We start from the raw sequence: 24,395 nt of genomic DNA on the forward strand, positions 1-24,395 counted from the left end.
GTGGGTGCAGGACTGTATCGATATACATTTCTGGCACAGCTACTGATCCAACTCCAAATCATTTATCAAATTGTCCAGAACAGTCTGCGTGTTCCCTTTTTAAAGAATGAAGCTACGTTATATGAGCTCCTTTAACTCTCTTCCGTTGTCCCTTTCCTGATTCCTCGGCATGCATCTCACTGTCCCGCCAAGGGAAGCTCCCCGTCTGTGCTCTCATTCCAGCCTTTCCTGCCTCCTCTAGAAACTAATCACATCAGTTGTCTTCCTCTTTCAGTATCTTCAATTTTACTTTCTTGAGTTAGTGACACATTTTTTCTGCCATTATTTTGAAAGCTTTCCTACCCTTACAAAAAAGCCTTCCCTTAACTCTGTTTTTCCCCATCCTACCATCCTGACTTCCCCTGCCTTCCCCCTTGTAATAAAAAATTACACAAACACATTTTATTCACTTCTCTTATACTTTATGCAATGTACTCTACCCCATATTTATTCTTCTTGACTTTCCTTCAGCTTTTACATGACTATTTTTATAGCCTCATATAGTAGAAGGAGGTAGGCTTTGGGGTTGACAGGTTCCTCTGTGTGGCCTCAGACAAATTAATACCAGAATCTGGTTTCCTCATTTGTAAGATGTGCATACATGTGAACATACTTGCTGGAGAGCTGAGGGAAGTGTGTTCAACAAATGTTCCTCCCTCTCCTTCCCTATTTTGCTTGGTTTCTGATATGGTGCACTATCTAACATTGCTACAACTTATGAGGTGTGTAATAGTATTACCCCCTTAACCCCATTTCACATGTGAAGACACTGAGATCAATCACATGGGAAGTGGTAGAGCTGGGATTTTGCCCCCGAGTGTCTGAGCCTAGAGTCCAAACCTGAGGCTCTGTGCTAGCCACTGGGATACTAAGGGTTGTGGAGACTCAGTTTGCCTGGGTTGTCAGGACACCAGGTTTCTTCTTACATGACTGTCTGTCTTAAGAAAATATCTTTAGTTACTATTTCATGAAATATCTGAACCAGTGGGGATTTCTGAATGAAATTTTCTTCTTTTCTTTTCGTGTGTGTGTAACAAGCACAGAAACTGGGGTACCGGAGTGGCCTTTTTTATGAAATAGATTGGTAGCCAACTGAGGAAGCATAGCAAAGACAGAGTTTTGTGTGTTGAGAATTTTAGAGGCACATGGAGTGCCACCCCAAGGCACAAGAACCCAGGCAGTCAGCGTGATGGGAGTAGTGCTGAGCGATGGATCTGCAGGATCGCATGCAGCACCGTGGGAGAGAGGATTGTAGCTCCATTGACTTTGCAGATGAGAGACCATAGAAGGTGGCTGTGCCACTCCCTGATGGACACCTTTTGGTATGTGAATGAAGTTTTTCCATGTATTCATCTGTGATAATAAGGCATTGCTGTGGCTGAGGAAATCAGTGGTTTTGTCAGCAAAATGGACCCATTGTCTCCTTGCCATGGAAAGGGCGGGCCTCTGAGCAAAGCTGCAGATGGCTGCAGCACCATTGTCCTCGTGGCTGGCAACCAGCAAGGCAAGGGCATGGAGTAGGACTGCTGCTGGGGCACTGAAAGGGAGCATGTCTGGACCACGGCAGCCAGCGCAGAAGAATGAGTCCTGTGAAGATGAACTGGAGTCATGAAAACCTTAATGTCCTTCCATCCTTATCTTCTCTTCCACAGCATTGTGGCTGTCGGTAGGATACTGATCCTCCCTGAACTTCCCCTGTACCGTGATCATCTGTTTAAGCTCTGGCAGCTGCTAGCTGAGGTACTGCCCTGTACATGCAGGCTGTTCTCCTAATCTGTGTGCCAGACTTGAGGATGCTGCAGAGAACCTGGAATCTTGGTGTGGGGAATTCTTTGAACTCAAGAACTAAAATTGTGCCTTTGAGATCATTACTCAACAACACTCCTGAAAACTATATATTGCAAATATAAAGGGAAGGGCAAGCATCAGACTTATACAGCATGTAATGGGCACTCTTGCAGCAGCTGATGGTCACAGTCACACACATGTATTGGAACATTAGAAATAACATCCTTAAACTCAAAAGGAAGTATCATAGCATTGTAACCAAAGAGTTAGGCCTATAATTTTTATTTTACCAAATCAGAACTGTAGAAGACTACCTCGCTGTTCTGTGAACTATTTTCTCTCTTTACTTCCAAGGTAAGTGGATATATTTATAGGTATAGACTATAGTTTAGGTAAGACTTCTCTAGCGTTACAAAGAGGGAGAGAAGAGCTATGGTATTTCTACTCTTTCACCTTCTTTATTTTGTAAAGTGAAATGTCCTCTTATTAGTGGTTTGTAAGATGTGTATTCATTTTATTTAAGCAGAGTCACTGTTTGCTTACGTAGTTGGGGTCTTACTTTGTATCAGGCAAGCTACAAAATGTAGATTTACTTTATTAAGTTATAGGTATAGGATTTATTCCACTTGTAGAATGATCTGTTTTGTTACTGTAATGGATTGGACAACTTTTGGTGCTTTGACAGAATTAGGCTAAGGCATAATCTTACTTTCAGGAGACTGTCATGTGAAAGTACTGTTCAGGAGCAAATTTTAATATTATTTATATAAAAATTCAGTTTATTGTAGAAAATAAACTATTGGGATAAAACTAGTAAAAATTTTTTCTCTTACAGGTCATTAATAAAATGTCTCCAACATCTCTAAAGATCACACTAAGGCAGCTCATGGAGGGGTCTTCAAAGACCTTGCCAGAAGTATTAACTATGGAATATAGGCTGAGTCAAGCATGTATGGTAAGAATCCTCTTCTAAGTATTGTTATTTTTTAGTTGTGAGAGTAATATATATGTTCATTGTAGAACATATAAAGTATAAAAAATATAAATAAAATTAAAACTACCTGTAAATCTACTCAGCTAAAACACAACAGGGCAGTTAGCTTAAGGTGTGTGGAAGTACTGCTCCCAGTTATTAAACCTTTGTGAAACAGCAATTTCATTTGTATATAAGTGTAAGAAGGCCTCTAACCTCATGTGGAATTCAAAATAGATATTAGCCACTTTTCAGGCATGGTCTCTGACCTTGGGCCAGCAGCACTAGTTTTCTAAATCTGAATTCCCTCATTGCTAAAATGAGGAATATATCTAAAATGCACAAATGGAAGTTGTCTATTAACATTTCAATTGACAGATTAGCATTGGAAATACTATTGTAAATACACTTAAAATAGATAATAATCACATAGAATATTATTGATTTCATGAAACATCAGAGTCATACTCTTTAAAAGCAGAATCATCCCTTCTGTGTCCTGTGTTGAGGGCCCTTAGATGAGTAAAATGTGTGGCCTAAAGGACATATTTTGTTTAAGAACTAGAAAGTTAGAAATCCCTAATAGACTTTCATTTCTTGAAATAGTTATTAAGGTATTCAGAGTAGTTCATGTAACCACAAATAAATGAGTCATATTTTAAAATCACTTCTTGTCAGCAGGTAAATGGCAGGTGGAGTCTACTGTTTATTGTGACTGGGTACCATGCTAGGCACTTTATATGCATTCTCTCCATTAAATTTTACTGTCTCTGGGAGGATAGTACTATTATTGACTCCATTTTACAGATGAGGAAACTGGCAGAGAGAAGTGACCTGCCTGAGGTAGTACAGCTCCTATGTGGCAGAGACATGGCGTGGGAGGCCAGGTGGTCTTACTCCAGGGCCTGCATTCTTGACCACTGACTGCCTGTCTGCTTCACACAGTTCATGTTTTTCACTGTACATTCAGTGCACTGCCTAGATTGATTGAGTCCCTCCTTCCTTCATTCACTTAGCAACATGTTAGCTATGTGTCAGGTACTGTGCTAAGCATCATGTTGTTGAAAGAAAGACACAGGCTTTGTTCTTCTCCCCTGAGACTATATAGACAAGGTCAGCCAAGTAAGTAAAATAATTAAAAATTGTGGTAAGTGCTGTAAAGGAAACATACAGGGGAGTGATGGAGAGAATGATGTGAAGACAGGCATGCATCCAGGCACAATGGCCATGGCTTAGGTTATAACGGGTGGTGGCAATGGACAGAAGGGAGTGAACTTGAGACGAATGTAGGAGGCAGAATTGGTAGGCCTTCTTGATGGATGTGAGAGGAAGAGTGCATCTAGGAGCTGGAGCTTAGAGGTGTGGGTTAGAGACTGATGTCTGAGAGACACTAGCATCAGTTAAAAAAAAAACTTAGGGAATTATTTGCTTAATAAAGAAGAGTGCTTACCATGTGCTAGGCACTGTTACAGGCACCAAAAATCCATAGGTAAACAAGACAGATAAAATTCCTGCCCTTGTGGGAGAGAGAGAGCATAAAAGCAGATAAATTTGCACAACATATAGTATATGATTTTAAGTACTAAGGAGGGTAAAAGGCGGCAGGAAGGAGGACATGGTGCAGAGGAGGATAGTAGCTGAATGTGTAGCCAGGTGACTAGAGGCCATCTCACTGAGAAGACGTCCTTTGAGTGAGAACCCGAAAGAAGTGAAGGAGCAAGCCACGCGGGGATCTGGAGGAGCAGCAGCCAGGCAGAGAGCCGGCGGGTATGCAGCTGGAGAAAGGCGGGTTCCGAGAGCCACAGCGAGGCCTTGTGGAAGGGGGAGGCCGTGGTCCATGAGTGAGGGGTGAGGTCGGAGCTAACAGGTAGGGAAGGGCTGTGCAGAGCATATATGGCCTTGAAGTTGTTTTTTTTTTTAAGACGTTGGCTTTTGTTCTGAGTAAAATGGAAAGCCACTGGATGTTTTTGAGCAGAGGAGGGACATGATCTTATATTTTAACAGAATTGATCACTTAGGCACTGATGTTTTCCATATAGAATGGCTAAGATTGTATAGAAATATAATATGATGAGCCCAGATCTGAGCCCTGAGAAATTCCAACATTTTGAGGTGGGCTAGAGGAGAAAGCAGTGGCGTGAAAAAAGACAGAAGTGGGAGAGCCGGCAGAGCGTGGTGCCATGAAGGCAGGAGAGGCATATTTCAGGGAGGAGAGTCCTGTCAAAGCACCAGTAGGTGAGGACAGAGGCATCCTTAGCATTTGGAAACACTGAAGTTATGAGTGACCTTGGCAAGCTGTTTCAGAGGAGTGTTGGGGCAGAAGTTACAGAGTGGTAAGTTGGAGAGAAAATGGGCACATGGGGTGTGAAGGAAGTAGAGACTGTATGTGCACAGCTTTCTTCTTGAAACAGAAATAAGATAGAAGCTGGAACTGTGGAATTAAGTGAGGTTCCTTTTTTTATTGTGTAAGGTAGAAGATACTACAACATGTTCATAAATGATTGGGAATGATCATCCAATAGAGGAAAAGATTATGTTTATGTTACTAATAATAGTAATATTTACTGAACACTTACTATGTGTCAAACACTGCTGGTGGGTGGATTAAGATAGTCCTATGATGGGTGTATTGAAACTGGGAGTTAGAGAAATTACCAAAGTCACGTAGGTTCTGTGTAAGAGAGCTCAGGAGGTGAACCCAGACATCTGAACTGTATGCACTCAGCCTCTAAGTTACACCACCTGCACTGGTGATGCCAGGAAAGAGGGATGGATTAACCTTTTGAAGCAAAGTCCTTGAGAAGATAAAAAGGGATGTGAATGGGAATGCAGGGCCTTTGGAGGGGGAATGGGCCATCCTCCACAGTCAGGAAAAGGAAGGCATGGTGCAGGTGGCCGTCACGGGGCTGCGGGTGCTTTCGTAGTGGGAAGAACGGACTGTTCATGTCTTAGGATTTCTCTTTTTCTAATGAAATAGAAAGTTAATTCATTAGCTGAGACTATAGTGAGAACAGAATTTGCTAGGGGTAGAGGTTGAAGAGGCAGAAGACAATTTAAATCATTGTCTCTGGGAATGGGGAAGAAAACATGACTCATGGGGCTATTCTCTATGCCTGGTTTAGATTTGTGATCGTGCATTTCAAGTGAAACCAGTCATAGTTGTATGATTCTTCTGCAGCAAAATTTAGCTGTTCAAATGTAGACAGAGGGATGTTGTCAGATTTAGCTGGTGCTGGGATTTTGCCAGGGCACAATAAAGGGGAGACAAAGGCTTGGGGGAGATAAGGGCATTTTCAAGGAAAACTGACCACATTAATGGACTTGGGAAACTGGGCTGGACAGAAGTGAGGCCAGAACAAATGGTGAGAAAGTTGTGGTGTAGCTCAGTAAGTTGAGGGGTCTACAGCAGTGGAGATTCTAGAACAATTAAGAATAGTGGCTGGTGATAAGAGAGTGGGTCATCAGAGGGGTCCTGTCTCTGGATGTCATGGGTCAGGTTGTGGCAGGCCAAAGTGGGTGGAGGAGAGAGAGCACCAGGAAAAAGGATGCCTAGAAATTCCCCATTTAATCTCTGTTTTCTTTCAGAGAGGCCATGACTTCCATGAAGGTGTTAGGGCAGGTAAGTGGCAGTCATTGCTTCCTGGCTACTGTGGAAATAGGATTTGTGAGCATACCCCTTGTTAATCCAAGGTGATAGTTGTTTTATTAGTAAAAAATTTTATAAACATTGCGAAGTTTTTTTTAATATTGCCAACTACTATATAAGGGAAGATCAGTCTTTGAAACCAACATAGTTAAAAAAATTCACATAACTTGGTCACTGCTCCCCAGTTTATATGTAAGAGATAACTCTTCCCCTACAGTCACATGGAGCAACTCTGCTAAGTGCAGCATGAACTTGAAAACTCCTATTGCTGCTGAGGCCTTTGAAAGGTGCGTTTATTCCCTTGCACAGGGGCTTCCCGTCCCCTACCCTTTATACTGGCCTGGCAAAATCCAGCAGTGTTGAACCCTGCCATCCACCTCTTTGCCTGTGACTGAGCAGTTAAATGACATTGAGAAAAGCCATATGGCATAATTAGTAATATCTGCTAATGTTCCTATTAATTTCTGTTTTTGCTTATCATTTCCAGAGTCAGCATATTTAGAAAAAGCAAGTGGTTAATTTTTTTTTTGTCCCCAGCATAGTGCAATAATTTCTTTTCATATATAAGCCTATATCCCTATAAATAAGAGCTGTTACTTATATTGAATAAAATGGGTTCTTTCCCTCTGCATGTGTTTTGCATACCTAATTTTTAAATATTTTTATTAGTCATTTTTATATAATACAGACTCATGGATATACTTTATCTGCATAAAAGGTTACATTCTTGGATCTGTAAGCTTCAATAAACACTGGTTACTGTAGGCTCTCTTAACTTTTGTAATGATATAATATCAGAAATAAACAGTGGGTTCAGATCTTTTTAGAGGATTCATGGAGTTGAATCAAAGGAGATGGCTGTTTTATAGAAACCAAGTAAAATAGGCATTTTTCACACTAAGTCCCTAGAAATTCTTGCTTTGTGTGCATCAGAGCCTAGATCTCTGATTTTAGGAGAACCTGTGTGCCATTTAGGTTATGTAGCTAAAGTAGTCATTGTATGTTATAGCAGACCATCTTTAACTTAAGAAAGAAAGGTATTGCTTTTAGATACACTGTTGGTTATTTTAAGATTGTTGAAGCCAGCATCAAAGTTGTGACTCATTACGCAGGTGCTTATCAAGCTACTTTGTAATGAAGAAGAAAGTATATTGCCTCATCTTTTAGCAGAAAGCAGTATCTATTCTGGGTAAAACTGTTTGGTGTTCTTGCATAATCAAATGTTCACTGCAATTTGCTAATTATAAAATAGGTTAGCAAATTAGATAAAATTAGCAAGTTAGGGGAATGTGGTTGTCAAAATTCTTTAACATCTATAATAAACTCCTCCCTGGTTATAGAAGAAAATAAAAATGGATTAGCAGAGCTAGAGAGCTACCAAATGGCATCTGAGTGAGTGCCTCATGAGCCCTGAAAGATCTGAGCTGTCTACGGGGAATGGACTTACTGTATTTATGCTAGGTAAAACATTTAGTTTGTTTGAAATAAAATAAGATGCAGATCTCTTTCCTTTTGACCTTCAGTGGACTGTCAAAGAGATAGCATTAAGCCAGAAGGCTTAAAAGGGAAGAGAGTCTTGTAGAAAGTTCCATGATTATTTTTATTTATGCTGCCCAGGGAATGTAAAACTTTCAAATTGGCAGGGATCATAGCATTAGTGTTCAATGTCACCACTGATATGATACCAGGATCTGCAGTTAGGCAGCCCAACATTAAAAACCTCCAGTATTCATGTTTAATTTTGCCTAAAGCCTCCTTCCCTCTACCTCCTGAGGTAACCCGCTTCCTTGGCTCCCAGATTGCTTCTTTAGTTATTTAGACTTTTAATGCTAAATTTACTTTTTTAGGTTCAATGTAGAGTTTTATGTTTATTTTCATTCTTCATGGGAATTATACACATTTGAAGACTGGTTGAAAGTTCCTAGTAAACCATACTAAGGGTAGCCCCCTTCACTGCCCCCTCCCCCCCTTTTTAATTTTTTGAGATACAGATTCCAGGCAGTTATAAGAAATAATACAGAAAGATCCTGCACACCCCCCTCCCATTTTTCCAAATGGTAACATTTGTATAACTCTAGTATACTGTCACAACCAGGAAATTGACATTCCCCTCCCTTTTTTAAAGAGAGGTTACAGATTGCCTCATACTTAAATCCTGTGGGGATACTATGTGGCTACACTAAGTGATGACTACACTGAAATGAGAGTAGAGTTTCTTTGATAACCCGAAGGTGGTCTGGTATTTTATTCAGAGCTGAGTGAACTAGAGGATTCAGCAAAATGACAGTGTCTACATTTAAATTATGCATAAGGACCCCTTTTCCTTTCAACTCAATGTGGAAGAGGTTAGAAGGCTCTTGTGGGCCCTCTCCCCTTCCCTGCCTTCCCTTTAAATCATACTAACTCTGGTGTTGGCTGCTTGATAACAGGGAGATTTCATTTATGATTTTAACTGAGGAATAAGAGAAGAGTTCTCAGGTTTACACCAGTGGATTAGTGCAGGAGGCAGTACTCGAGATGGAGGCATCAGGCTTAGCAGGTGAGATGACACACAGAGCATCAGTATGTTGCTATCCATTCAAATTCTGTGGGGGCTTAATTTAGAAGGAAAATGGAACATACACAAAACATTCAACTTTCTAGGAAAAAAAGTGTGCAATAGAAAAATATGCCTAATACAAGGTAGTTCCTGTCACTTCAGTAATTACAGTTACTGGTAATACCAGAAAGAAATGTACTAACATTTTTTATGTCTTCACTTGACAGTTTTAATAGATAAAGACCAGAGTCCAAAGTGGAAACCAGCTGATCTAAGGGAAGTTACTGATGAAGATTTGAATAATTACTTCAAATCTCTGGGAAGCAATGATTTAAAATTTTGAGGTGACTGGATTTTTAAGGTATTACTTTGGAGGAGGGGTTGGCAAACTATGGCACGTGGGCCAGATCTGGCCTGCTGCCTGTTTTTTATATATCCCACAAGCTAAGAATAGTTTCTGTATTTTTAAGTGGTTGGGGAAAAGAAAACCACTAAAATTTCATGACAAGTGAAAATTACATGGGATTCACATGTCAGTGTCCATATGGGAATATAGCTATACTCATCTCTCTACATATTATCTATGGCTGCTTGGAGTAATTGCAACAGAGACTGTAAGGCCTGCAAAGCCTAAAATACTATCTGGTCCTTTCCAGAAAATGTTTGTCCTTTCCAGAAAAGTTCAGTAATTATGATTACTGGTAATACCAGAAAGAAATGTACTAACATTTTTTATATCTCCACTTGACAGTTTTAATAGATTAAGACCAGAGTCCAGAGTGGAAACCAGCTGATCTAAAAGAAGTCACTGATGAAAATTTGAATAATTACTTCAAATCTCTGTAAAGCAATGATTTAACATTTTGAGGTTTTAGAAGATGGAAAAATATCAAGGTCTTTGGAGATTCTTGAGTTAGTATGTCTAATTGAAGTGGGAAACTTTGTTTTGGCTTTGGGTAGTGGTTTGTGTCTTGTTTAAATAAACATATATAGATTATAAATATAACTGAAATTTTTTTGGATTCTGTGTTACTGCTTCATAGAATTTTCTCCATATATAAAAATCTATTTTAAAATAATTATAAGTTATTGTAGCATTAGAAATCTCAGGCAAAGAGAAGAGGTTTTTATGAGGTTGTTTCTCCAGTGTCACTAACTCAGTCTTGACCTCCCCTGATGCTAACCAGAACCTCTTCCTATGGTGAAGATGAAAGCATTATTTCTTGTTTGCAATATCTGCTAATTTGGCAGTTGAGGAATTAGAAAACTCCAATCTCTAAGAGACACTCTGCTTTCTGCAGTTTACATCAGACTTTCGTATAACTGTTATTTGTCCTTGTACAATCAAGAGAAGAAAAAAAACAAGAGGACTTTTTGTTCAAAATAGAAATTCCTTCACTAATTGGTACTGTTGACAAAATAAGGTTTTTTTTAAGGTATACAAGAACTGCAAGGTGTTCCAGACTTGGAACATTGAAGTTTAGGTAAGAATCACTTTTAAAGATCAGCTCATCATTTGTTTTAGTTTTTCCTTTCTCCCAAACTCATCAGAAAGTAGGAGAATTTCAGGTTTGTGAGAACAAAAAGTGGTAGAACTGAAAAGACATCAAAGATTATATCCTTTACCCTTCTCATAGATGAGGAAATTGTAACCTCCAATAAATTGCTTTAAATTTTCTCAGTTCCTAATATATCTAACCTGAAGAATTTTTCTGCCAAAAAAATTCAGGAACAGATTTGAAGCAAAGAAACCATGATAATGAACATTTTTATGGACTGAGTGATCCAGGAAATTATTTGTATAAGTGGATTTTCATTAACTGTACTTGTTAGAAGTGCAGAAAATGTTAAGTCCTTTATGTTAAAAAATTTGAAAGTGCACAATGTTGAAAAGCATTTGCTTACTTCAATTAATAAGTACTAATAGCTAGTTAATTGCAACTAGGCTTTTATTGTACAGTTAGAAAATAATATTTCACAAAAATATTTGGAAAAAATATACCATTTGATAGGTAAGTCTTACAGGGAAGAGAATTTGCTAACAAAACTGGAGTTTTGCAGAGGGTACGTAGGGAGTACATCTGAGCCCATGCCCACTGCTCCAAGGAAGACATGTCCTGTTCCATACACAAATACAGGGTGAGGGCATTGTGATTAAGCAAATGTATTTGTTAGAATTCTGTTTTTAAATTAGTGTTCTTTGACTTATTTATGATGTGTCTCTACCTTTCATTTCTAAAACTATATAATACAAAAGTACAGTTCTCCTATCTCATAAAATGCCAATGATACTAAGGATACATGAGTGCCATGCTATTTCATTCATTCATCGTGTCTATTTTTAATACTAGTAAGGCAATTTGACACAAATTAATTACTTTGCAGCTAAGATCATTTTTATCTCCTTCAAAATTGTGTTTTTAAGTGCTGACAACCACAGGTAGTTTGCAAAGAACTGATAAGGCAACTGCAAACGGAGCTCTGGGATTAAAGGCCTATATAACATAACACACAGGTAAGAGTACATGCGAGACACGTAAGGGGGGGAGGGGGCAGGGAAGCACGTTTGTGGGGTCTTGTGTCTCTGTAAATGAGGAATTGGCACATTTCCTCTGATAGTCTGCTGCTTCTCTAGTTGCCACTTGCAGGGTGTCCTGCTGGTGGCAGCTCACCCGCCCCTTTAGTGGGTGTCTTTGAGGGGAAAGAGTCAGGGGCTGGGCATGTGTCTGTGGTAAAGAAAGGAACCTGCTGCCACTGTCTCTTCCCTCAGTTGAAGCCTTTGGAGATTTGTTTTTGCACCGCGTCTTCTGATGGGGCCTGGTGGTAGTGCCGCTGCTCGGGCCCTCTTTTCCCCACTTTCCTTTCCCTTATAATTTGGCCACTATTCTTACTTCATCTATAGTTGTGATGTAAGTTGGAACAATGTTTCCCTTTCCAGTAGGTACAAATTCTTTCAGTCTTCTGTTTTACATTTCTCCTTCTTTCTGAAAAAGTCCTTCTACTCTTTTATTCATAAAAGTTCAAAGTAAAGTGCCAATCCAGTATTTAATAGGCAGGTACGAAAGAAGTTGAATAATCCTATTAGAGATGTTCTCTTCTATCTTGATAACTATCACATGGCAGTACAAATTTGTTTATCCAGCTCTTTGGCCTGCCTGCCCCCAATGGTTTATATACTGAGTAATTGATTATGCCAGCTTTGTAGTTTCTTGTCCATGGTTTGACATGTCATATAGCACACTTTTTCAAGAGAAGTCTTATATGTTTGAAGATACTGTTCTCTGTTAAAATAAGTCAGGGGTGAGGTGGCAGTGCTCAGTGACAAAACCATACTGCCACAGTGCCAGGGAAGGTGGTAGCTAGATATGGACCTAGGAGGTAACCCTGTTACATCCCTGGGAAATAGGGGCCCAGGCCAGAGGAGGAACCTGAGGTTCAAATATTCAGATCTAACAAAAACCTGCTAGTGCTAGTCTATACCCCTGTGATGCTGAAAAATTTAGTGTAATGTGCTCTTATATATGGCTTTGTGTTTTCCCTGTATTTTATTATCTATCTAAAATACATCTTTTGAACAGCAAATGACCTTGCAGCACACCTGTTCTGATGTGAAATATAAAATGAATGAAAAATGGCAACATCTAGGCTTTTGTCTGAATCATGAGTATAAACATCAAAAACCAGAATTTTTTTCACGAGCTGGAAATATCTTTTGCACTTTTGGGAAACTTTCTGCTCTTCTGACTTCAGATCCTGGTATAAAAGGGGTGGTGGGTTTTCTATTTCGTAAGCTGCCAGATTTCAGGTACAACAGGACAGTACAAATCCTGGGACTGGGTGAAAAGAAAGTTGAATGTCCAGGTGTCCAAAGGCACCTGAAAGATGGCTGTCACTCACTCCAAGGAACTGTCTTTGTGACTTGGAGTTTTCACTATTTGTGGGTTTCAAAGTACAACTGTTAAGATTAGAGGCAGCATCTCTGCCTGCTTACAAGGCCAAATACAAATTTATCTCATTAAAGAGGTCACAAGCCTTTTTTTGCCTTCCTTTAGATTTTAATGACAAAGGTCTATTGTACCTTAATAAAAGGATCTAACTCATATGGGCTCAAATAATTCCCTTTCCAGTTAAACTCAATGTGTTGCAAATCTTACTGAAAAAATAATTCTAGAGACTCAATCCCAATTTTCCTATGACTTATGTCTTCTCACTGTCTTCCCTTGTTTCCAAATGTTGCCATTGATCCCAAACATTACTTCTTTAAAAAAAAAAGGGGGTGGGGGATGTGTTCTGTGACAGTTGAAAAAAAAAAAACTTTCAGAAAGAGGTAGCCAGACTTATGAATGTAGTATAGTATGTATGGTTGTAAATGCCTTATGGGCACTTTTACTAGTAAAAAAAATATGAGTGCTCTCTTTGGGGAAGTGGTTGATCTTTTGTAGTACAACTGTAAATCCTGCATGATCTGCTCTCAGGATGGTGACTGCTCCACTACTCAATGAGTGTCTTTATACTAACCCTCTGCATCTGTGAGAGTAAACTTAGTATATATTCAGCACTCAGACCAGGTTCTGCTTTCTACCTTTCTTACTAGGGCTTCTGTTATTTTAAAATTTACTGGATTGCTGTAAACTTAGAAAAGGTACCTCCATATTTGTTCTCTTGTATATTTTCTCAATGGGCTTCTTAATTCACTGCCATAAACATTTATGTCATAACTTCTGTAAATTGTATCATCAGATGCCTTATATGCAAAGCCTGAATCATCCAGTAACAGCTGTGGTTAGTAAGGACCCTGAAGTTCAATGTGATAGTTATGCTTTTCATCTACAAAAATATCTTACTAAGGACAGGGTTTAAGGTGGATCTCTTGCTCCATTTGTGTTAAGTAGGGATCCTTGATGCCAATGGTTTTGACAAACAAGACCCACTGTTAATCACTATGGCTTGAGTGCCATTCCCTTGCCAAGGCATTTCTAGAAAAATCTTTTTTGTATCTTGTTTCTGTTTGTAAGTTAACAAGCAGTTATTTTAAAGGAGTGTCTTTAAAATAACCACTTGGAAACTTGGGGCACTTTATTTCTTTGGTGATGTTATTAGTGCCTCAGGAAGCAGTGTTATAACATACAGCTGATTAATGTGATGCCACAGGACCTGTTTTAGCTCTTTAAATGACTAAAATCCAAGGTCATGCAGGTAGAAATTGCTATTAACGTAGAACTGCTTAAAACATTTCATTTTAGGTTTTTCTATACTCTTAATATTATCATAGACATATTTTACATCCAGATGGAGTTATTTGTATTTATTCACACCAGTTTTTGCTATTATTAAATTTATTTAAACTAGCACCAACTTTATCCACAATTCAACAAAGTGTCATCACCCTACAGCATCAAGGCCCCTCACTCTCAATGTATGGGATGTCATAGTACTTGATGTTATTGTCTACCCACTGCTTCAAGGCATCGCTCAGGATTTCCTGGGATAGGTGGTGTGCAAATTCAGAGACAATTTGAGGTCTTGAGGGTTCCTTCCCTTCTTCTTTGATGTCAACTGGAGAAGGCATCCTAGGTAGAAGTCTCTCTTCAGGCATAAAGCTGTCTTCACTTGCATGCTGCTTCTCACTCTCAAATGTGGTAGGAAATGGGAAAGTTTGCTTTGATTTCATGCAGCCCATGGTATGAAGAACTTTGACAGAAGGAAAGCAGTAGCAAAGACTACTTCAGCAGCATCTTTGGAAAACACTGAGCACTTGTCCACGTGATACTGACCAGTGGTTTTCGTTTCCAGGCCACTTCAGAAATCAGTGTTCCCTTTTACCACTCCACATGTAGTGTTTATCTGTCAAGAGAAGGGAAGTTTCATTGAAATTATAGAATGTGAAATACTCTATGATTAGGTGCCATGTAAAAAAGCAATCCTCTTTACTAGTTTGATTGCTTGGAGGAAATGTGAGGTAACAACAACTTTATCTTATCAATAGAAAAAAATTAATAATAAAGGCAATTTACAAACTAGGAAAACTTTTTTTTGAGATCTTGAAAGTTTCATAAAACTGAAAACACAGTAAAGTTTTTTCTAGCTTAGATTTATGTACATGAAGATTCAGCAAACTATAGCCTCTGAGCCAATTCTAGTTGCCTGTTATTGTAAATCGTTTATAAAACACAACCTTGCTCATTTGTTTATGGCTGCTTTCATGCTACAGTGGCAGAGTTGTGTAGCTGTGACAAGAGACCATGGGGCCTGCAAAGCCCCTGCTCTATTCTGTTGCGGGGAACAAGCATATTAAAATTTACTCCTGCCTCAAACCTCAGAAGCCTACATATCTTGGACTGTTTTAGAGCCAGGCTTTGTGCTCTGGTCAGATGTTTACAACTCAAAGAGTGGGACAGGATGGCCTTTACACTATACAGTAACAGCCCAACTATAAGCAATATAAATTAGACATGGCAGAACCACCTATTTTTTCTTCTGAATTAGATATTCCCTATGAAATTATATGAAAGGCTCAGATTAAGGTTAAAAGTTTCTTCACCTAGATATCTCTCATTTGGTGTTTGGACAGTAAGCAGGCTGCAATGTTAGTGATGTGCCTTCTAAGCTTATCATCTGGGTATTGTCACTGAATGAATGCTTAAGACTTAAGAATAACTAAAACAATACAAAGCAACTTGATTGGAAAGCGGTCTAGCCATAAAATGCAGGCAGTCTCTATGAATGAGATTATGGTCCCTGATTATATCTTAGTTTCTGGACCAAAACCATGGCTCTAAAAATTGATAAAACAACCCAGTTGACTATTTCTGAAACCACCGATCTTAAGAAGATAAAAAGTTGCATGCATTTCATTTTTAAATAGTTTATGAAGAAGTCCAGAAAAGGTGACCTTTGCCTGGGTCTTATTACTACTATACATTTTTAGATTTGTAGGAAGTCTACCAATTTCTCATATAGTACTCCATTTGTTCCCCACCTCTACCCCTCATAAGGATGATATGGGGGATAGAAAAGAAATCTAGCTTTCTGCTTTTTTTAATTTTTGCAGTTTGCTTTTTAAAATCTTTTTTTAATTTTTATTGGAATATGGTTGATATACATTATCTGTATTGGTTTCAGATGAGCAACATAGTGATTAGATAATTATGTATTTACTAAAGCCTCACCATGGTAAGTGTACTTCACCCGTTAATATTCTCTATGCCATACTTCCATTTCTATGAGTATTCTACAATATGAAGTTTGTTTTCATTCACCTATTTTATCCATTACCACATCTTCCCTCCCGTGGGGTAGCCAGCAATCAACTGTCAGTATTTATGAGTCTATTTCTTTTTTGTTTTATTTTTGTTTTTTTGGATTCCATATATGAAGTGAAATCATACAGTATTTTTCTTTGTCTGACTTATTTCACTTTGCGTGATACCCTTTAGGTCCATCCACATTGTTGAAAAAGGCAAGGTTTCTTTTTTATGGGGTAAGTAATATTCCATTGTTAGATGTACCACTTCTTCTTTATCCATTCATCTATCAGTGGACACTTGGGTTGTATCCACATCCTGGCTTTTGTAAAGTAATGCTGTAATAAACATAGGAGTGCAAATATCTTTTCAAATTAGTGATTTTGTTTTCTTCAGGTAAATTCCTAGTAGTGGAATTACTACATCACATAATATTTATATTTTTAGTTTTTTTGAGAGGCCTGCATACAGCTTTCCATTCCAATTTCCATTACTACAGTGTACAAGGGTTCCCTTTTTTCCATATCCTTGCCAACATTTATTTCTTGCCTTGATATTAGCCATTCTGACTAGTATAAGGTGATATCTCATTGTAGTTTTGATTTGCATTTCCCTGATGACTGATGTTGAGTATTCTTCTTGTGAATGTTGGCCATCTGTGTGTCATCTTTGTAAAATGTCTATTCAAGTTCTCTGCCTATTTTTTAAACAGATCATTTGTAGTTTTGGTATTGACTTGTATGAGTTCTTTATATATTTTGGACATTAGTCCCTTGCATATATCATTTACAATATATTCTCCCAACAATATGTTGTCTTTTTTGTTGATGGTTTCCCTTGCTGTACAGAAGCTCTTTAGTTTGATGTATTTCCACTTATATTTGCTGCCAGAAAAAAATTACTAATACTGATGTTCAAAAGTTTACTCTGTTTTCTTCTAGGAGTTTTATGGTTTCAGGCCTTACAGTGAGGACTTTAATCAGTTTCGAGTGTATTTTTGTATGTGGTGTAAGGTAGTGGCCCACTTTCATTCTTTTGCATGTAGCTGTCCAGCTTTCCCACACCATTTATTGAAAAGACTATCTTTTACCCTTTGTATTCCTGCCTCCTTTGTCATAGATTAGTTGACCATATAAGTGTGGCTTTATTTCTAGGATCTCTACTCTGTTCCAGCAATCTATGTGTTTTTGCACCAGTACCATAATGTTTTGATTATTATGGATTTATATAGTTTTTAAATAGGGAGCTTTATACACTCCAGCTTTAGTCTTCTTTCTTGAGATAGCTATGGCTGTTCAGATCTTTTATAGTTCCATGCAAATTTTAGGATTATTTGCTATATAACACTGTGAAAAATGTCATTGGTATTTTGATAGGGATTGCACTGAATCTGTAAATTGCTTTTGGCAGGATGGCCATTTTGACAATATTAATTCTTCCTATCCATGAGCATGGATAGGTTTCCATTTGTGTCTTCAATTTCTTTTATTGGTGTCTTACAGTTTTCTTTTTAAGCATAAAGGTCTTTCACCTCCTTGGTTAGATTTATTCGTAGGTATTTTATTATTTTTGTTGCAACTGTAAATGGGATAGATTTTTTAATTTCTCTGTTCATTATATAGAAATACAACAGGTTTCTGTGATTGACTTTGTACCCTACAACTTTGCTGAATTCATTTAATATTTTTTTGGTGGAGTCTTTAGAGGTATGTATATACATATACATATATATTATATATACATATGCATGTCATCTGCAGATAGTGACATTTTTCTTCTTCCTTACCAATTTGAGTGCCTTTTATTTCTTTCTCATCAGATTGCCTTGGCTAGGACTTCTAGTACTTTGTTGAATAGAAGTGGTGAGAGTGGGCATCCTTACCTTGTTCTTGATCTCAGAGGAAATGCTTTCAGTTTTTCACCATTGAGTGTGATGTTAGCTGTGGGTTTGTCATATATGGCCTTTATAATGTTTACATATGTTCCCTCTAGACCCACTTTGTTGAACATTTTTATCATGAATGGACACTGAATTTTGTGGAATGCTTTTTCATCTATTGAGATGATTATATTGTTTACATTTATCCCATTGATTTTCTGGTATTGAACCAATGTTGTATCCCTGGAATAAATCCTAATTGGTCTTGGAGAGTGAGCCTTTTAATGTATTTTTTAATTCAGTTTGTTAATATATGATAAAGATTTTTGCATCTATGGTCATCATGGATTTTGATCTGTAATTTTGTTTCTGTAGTGTCTTTGTTTTGTTATCAAGCTGATGCTGGCCTCAGATAATAAATTTGGAAGCTTTCCTGCTCTTCAATTTTTTGGAATAGAGTAGGCAAGGTATTAAAACTTGTCTTTAAGTGTTTACTAGAATTCACCTGTAAAGCCATCTGGTCCCTGCTGGTGATGTGGCACTGTTGGATCTGCAGTAGGTGCATTTGGGTATGGAACCTTTGTTGGGAGTTTTTAAATTACTGATGGTTTCATTACTAGTAATTGATCTATTTAGACTTTATCAATTTTTTCTAAGACTGAACCAGGAGGAAGTATAAATTCCTAGCAAAATACAGTCTTCCAAGTTGTCCATTTATTGTCATATAATTTTTCATACTTAGTAATCTCCTATAATCCTTTGTGTCTCTATAGTAGGAGTTGCAACTGCTCTTTCACTTCTGATTTTGAGTCTTCTTTTTCTTAATGAGTCTAGCTAAAGGCTTATCTACTTTATCTTTTCAAAGAACAAGCTCTTAGGTTTTTTTTGTTTGTTTGTTTTTGGTCTCTATTTCATTTATTTCAGCTCTGACCTTTACTATTTGTTTCCTTCTGCTAACTTTAGGCTTCATTTATTCATTTTTTTTTTCTAGTTCCTTTCACTGTAGGGTTTGAGATTTTCTTCTCAAGGTAGGCCTGTACAACTATAAACTTCTCTGCTGAAAGTGCTTCTTCATTCCAAAGCTTTTGACCTGTTTCTCTTTTCATTATTCTCCCAGTATTTTTTATTTCATCTTTGGTATCTTAAATGACCCATCAGTTGTTTACAGCATGCTATTTAGCTAAGTGCTATTTCCCCATTTTTTTCTTATAATTGATTTCCAGCTTTAATACAGTTCATCATGCTCAGCAAGGATGCTTGATATGATTTCAGTCTTCTTAAATTTATTGAGACTTGCTTTGTGCCTAATATGGTCTATTCTGGAGAATGTTCTGTACATATATCTGTTGAGTCCATTTGGCCTCCTGTGTCATTCAAAGCTACTGTTTCCTTGTTGTTTCTCTATCCAGATGATCTATCCATTGCTGTGAGTGGGTTGTTAAAAGTCCCCTACTATTATTATATTGCTGTTAACATTTGCTTTATATATTTAGGTGCTCCTCTATTGGGTGCATTTATAGTTATTATATCTTCTTGCTGGATTGGGCACATAATCATTATATAATGTCTCTTGTTAGTCGTTGTGTTGAAGTCTACTTTGTCTAATATAAGTACTACTGCTCTAGTTTTTTTATCATTCATATTTATTCTGTCCCTTCACTTTGTGCATGTCCATAGGTCTGAAGCAAGTCTCTTTGTAAGCAGCAAATAGATGGGTCTTATTTTTTTATCCATTCAGTCTATGTCTTTTGATTGGAACATTTAGTGCATTTACATTTAAAGTAATTATTGATAAGTATGTACTTACATTGCGATTTTGTTAAATGTTTCATGACTGTTTTTGTCATTTTTCTGTGATCCTTCTCATATTGCTCTCTTCCCTCCTGCTTAATAACTTTATTTGGTGTTATGGTTGGATGCTCTTCTCTTTCTTTGTGTACCTATTGTAAAATTTTGGTCACTTAAGTTCAGGTGCATCTCTTGTTACTGCACCTCTTCCATTTATATATATGATGACTTCCTTTACACATTTAGTGATTCTTTTTTTAGATGTAATTGATTTTACCACTTTTGTCTTTTTGACCTTCATTTTAGCTTCTAAGTGGTTGATCTACTACTACCTCTATGTTTGTTTTTACTAGTGAAAGTTTTTCTCTTTCATAATTTTCTTCTAGTTAGTCTCTGTGTTCTTAAAGAAGTCCTATAACATTTCTTGTAAGTCTGGTTTGGTAGTGGTGCATTCTTTTCAACTTATATGTTTATATGTGAAGCTCCTTCTTGGTCCTACAATTCTGAATGATAACCCTGCTGGGTATTCCTGGATATAGATTTTTTCCCTTTCAGTACTTTGCAGGCCAGAAGGGAGTGGCATGATATAATCAAGAGTTTCTGCTGAAAAATCAGCTGGTAGCTTTATGGGGTTTCCTTTATACTTAATTCATTGCTTCTTTCTTGCTGATTTTAAGATTCTTTGTCTTGATCCATTAACTATGATGTGTCTTGGTGTGGACCTCCTTGCATTCATCTTTGTTTGGGAGTCTCCTGGGCCTGGAAGACTGTTTCCTTCCCCTGGCCAGGTAAGTATTCCACCTCTGTCTCTCTGGAACTCTTGTAATGTGAATGTTAGGACCTTTACTGTCATAGAGTACCCTAACCACCCTTAATGTATCATTTCTTTCTGTTCAGCTTGAGTACTTTCCATTGCTGATCCATTCTTCTGCATCCTCTAGTCTGCTAATAGTTCCCTATAGTGTATTTTTCATATCATTTATTGTACTCATCTCTGATTGGTCCTTTTTTTTATTTTTATCTCAAATCCTCTTGAGTCTATCCATTCTTCTCTCTCGTTGAGGTCTGGACTGCTCTGGGGAATTCCAGGGTCCTTCCCAGCTGTGTCCCTGCTGGTGATGTGGCACTGTTGGATCTGCAGTAGGTGCATTTGGGTATGTGTGGCTGCCTAGATCAAATCTCAAATTGGTGTGTGTCCTGGACCCTGCTCTGGCAGCACTTGATGTACAGAAGAAATGCAAATAATGGCACTGGTGGGTACCTCCAATCCCAGAGTGCATTCCAGCACTTACCCCTGCCAAGTAGAAGGTGCTTTAGTTCTGAAAATTGGGTTCCTTCACTTATTGTCTAGATTCACTTTCAACTGCAAGGCTTTTTTCCAGTGCCTGACTCGCTCAGCAATCCCTTCTTCTGCAGGTTGCTGTGGGTAGGGTCCCCACTGTTACCATGTGTCTCCTGCCACTTTTCTATGCTCTTTCTATCCCCCTTTGTCTTCATTTTTCTAAAGGATGGGATGCTATGTAGGTTGGAAATGGGTTCAGTCTCTCTACACCACTGTCATCTCTAGTCTGCTTACATTACCTTTAGTTTGACAAAAGCAGCTTTACCCTGTCATCAAAAACAAATATGTCAGCAGGCAATGAACAACAGCACAGGACTGTTATCCTTGAGAGAAGGAAAACAGGATATTAAACCCCACAGTTGTTCATCCTGAGATTCTGCCTGGGGGCATCTTCCAGTATTATCACAGGAGGTTTGAGGAATTGTGACACCTTCGGAGTCAGCAAACTTTTTCTTAAAGGGCTAGACAGTTTATATCTGTGAGTCACTGGTCTATGTAACAATTACTTGGCTCTAGTGTAGTATAGAACTATAGAAAATATGTAAACAAATGGTCTAACTGCCTGTTTTTATAAATGAAGTTTTATTGGAACACAGACTTAAGTTCAAAGCAATCCAGACTCTTACAAGTTATTATCTACAATGTCCATCATATAATAAGTTACTAGTTCTGCAAAACAGCAGGAAAATGTGCCCAACATTCAAGAAAAATACCACTTATAAACAGACTGCCCCCCAAAATGACCTCGCATTTGGTAATTAACAGAACTTCATAAAATTGTAAAGCAGCTATTCAAATATGTTCAAGGACATGGAAATTGTGAAAAAAAAAAAAAACCTCAAGAACCAAAAAGGAAAATTCATTGAGCTATTGGACATTGCAGAAGAATAAGTTTAGGCTTAGATTTATGAAAAATAGGGGGGAAAAGATTTTTAAAGATTGAAGAGAAACCACTAAAAAGATTCTAAAGGTGTCTTTAAAAAAAGGAGTTAGGTACATTTAACATGGAAGAAAACAAAGTGGCTGATTAGACCTATCTATATCAAAAGTTTTAAATGAAATGTCAAAAGACTATTAAGATCCATCCCGCACAACCACAGTCAACTGACCTTTGACAAAAAAATGTACAATGGAACAGATAGTCTTTTCAACATGTGCTGGAACACCTAGACATCCTCATTAGTTTATCTAGACAAATCTCGACCTTGAGTTGGGCAATGACCTTTTATATACAACTCCATGAAAGAAATAGTAAAATGGACTTAAGAATTTAAAAATGCTGCTCTGTGTAAGACAAGGCACAGACTGGGAGAAAATATTTGCAAAAGTGTGTCTGCTAAAGGGTTGTTACACAAAATATACAAAGAACTCTTAAAACTTAACAATAAGAAAACCTGGTTAAAAAAATGGGCAACAGATCTGAAGACACTTCATTGAAGAAATCATGTAGATGTCAAGCATATGAAAAAATGTTTATCATGTATCATTAGGGAATTGCAAATTAAAACATTGAGATGACTACAACAGAATGGCAAAAACGTAAAACAAAACAATAAATGCTAATAAGGATGTGGATCAACAAACTCATTCATTGCTGGTGGGTAAATATAAAATTCCTGTGTGAACCTGCAGTCTCACTCCTTAGTATTTATCCAAATGATTTAAAAAATTAGGTCCATATATGGGTGCCTGTAGCAGTTTTATTTATAATTGCCAACACTTGCAAGCAACCACAATGTCTTTCACTAGGTGAATGGATTAACAATAATACACCCAGACAATGGAACATTATTCAGTGCTACAAACAAATGTGCTGCCAAAAACGAAAGGAAAAGGAGGAACCTTAAGTACAGATTGCTGAATTAAAGAAACCAATCTTTCCAAATATATGACATATCGGAAAAGATAAATCTAAGGGACAGTAAAAATCCCAGTGGTTGTTGAGGGTTAGAGACAAAGAAGGGTTGAATAGGTGGAGCATTTTTCAGGCAATGAACTACTCTGTGCTATAATGGCAATACATGCCATTATGTATTTGCCAAAGCCCACAGAATATATAACACCCACAGTGGACCCTAATGTAAACTTTGGGCTTTGAGTGATCATGGTATGCAGTCATAGAGTTCACTGATCGTAACACATGTACCACTGTGAAGTGGGATGTTGATGGGGCAGTGGAGGGGTTCTTTACTACCCGTTCAGTTTTGCTGTGAACTGAAAACTACATTCAAGACCTGAAAACTACATTCAAGAGATGTTACCAGAAATAGAGGGACATTTTAAATGCCAATGAGGAAGACATGGCAATCATAAATGTCTATGTAATAAGAGAGCTTCCAAATACGTGATGGAAGAAGTGATGGAACTAAAGGGAGAAATAAACATTCTCTCAGTAACTGATAACATATCAAAGGAAAAAATATGATTCAACTTAATTGACATTTATAGAAGACTGTAGCCTACAACTGTGGATATATATTCTTATAAAGTGCATATAGAACATTCCCCAAGATAAACTACACGATGGACTGATTTTAAAAGCTTGACATATTAAAGTGTATTTTCCAACCATTAAATTAGAAATAAATTAGAGTACAATATACAGAAATACCACAAATACTTGGAAACTAAATGTCACATTTCCAAATTATCCAAGATGCAAAGAAGAAATAATAAGAAAATTAATATAGAAACCGTGACATAGCAAAATTTTTGAAATGTATTATTAAAGCTTAGAGAAAAACTGATAGAAGAGAAGAAACATTAAATCAGTGATCTAAGCTTTCTCCTTAGGAAGCTAGAAAAAGAAAAGTAAATCAAACCCAGAGTGGAAGAAAGTAATACAGGTAAGAGCAGAAATCAATGAAGCAAAAACAGGAAACAATAGAGGAAAATCAATAGAACCAATGCTGGTTCGTTAAAAGAAGTATCTAATCTGATCAAGAAAAATGACAGGACACACATTACCAAAATGCGTGTGAGAAAAGGGGCATTACTAAAGTTACCAAAACAGGCGCAAGAGAAAATGAAGTCTGATCACCCTATATCAATTAAAGAAATTGGGTTTCTAACTTAACCCTTTCTAGGAAGAAACCTTCAGGCCCAAATGGCTATTAGAGCTTTAGAGTCTTTCAAACACTTCAGGAAGAAATAATAC

General features: G+C 37.6%; 2 protein-coding genes across 5 annotated transcripts in view; one reads left to right on the forward strand and one right to left on the reverse strand.

Moving 5' to 3' along the window:
- Positions 1 to 9,991, forward strand: part of HIBCH (3-hydroxyisobutyryl-CoA hydrolase) — a 182,094-nt gene extending 172,103 nt beyond the window's left edge. For 2 of the 4 annotated variants that reach the window (XM_057503774.1, XM_057503776.1), the window contains 4 exons: positions 2,663 to 2,782; positions 6,386 to 6,419; positions 9,213 to 9,329; positions 9,737 to 9,991. In XM_057503774.1, coding sequence (XP_057359757.1) covers positions 2,663 to 2,782; positions 6,386 to 6,419; positions 9,213 to 9,328 — 270 coding nt within the window. In that variant the 3' untranslated portion in view covers position 9,329; positions 9,737 to 9,991. The other 2 variants (XM_057503775.1, XM_057503778.1) reach the window with 2 other exon arrangements.
- Positions 9,992 to 10,920: 929 nt separating this feature from the next.
- C6H2orf88 (chromosome 6 C2orf88 homolog) overlaps positions 10,921 to 24,395 on the reverse strand; it is a 35,856-nt gene continuing 22,381 nt past the window's right edge. The window contains exon 2 of the mRNA XM_036881999.2: positions 10,921 to 14,829. Coding sequence (XP_036737894.2) covers positions 14,381 to 14,665 — 285 coding nt within the window. The 5' untranslated portion in view covers positions 14,666 to 14,829 and the 3' untranslated portion in view covers positions 10,921 to 14,380. The remainder of the gene's footprint in view (positions 14,830 to 24,395) is intronic.

Source organism: Manis pentadactyla, chromosome 6 (assembly GCF_030020395.1).
Source record: "Manis pentadactyla isolate mManPen7 chromosome 6, mManPen7.hap1, whole genome shotgun sequence".
Lineage (NCBI taxonomy): Eukaryota > Metazoa > Chordata > Mammalia > Pholidota > Manidae > Manis > Manis pentadactyla.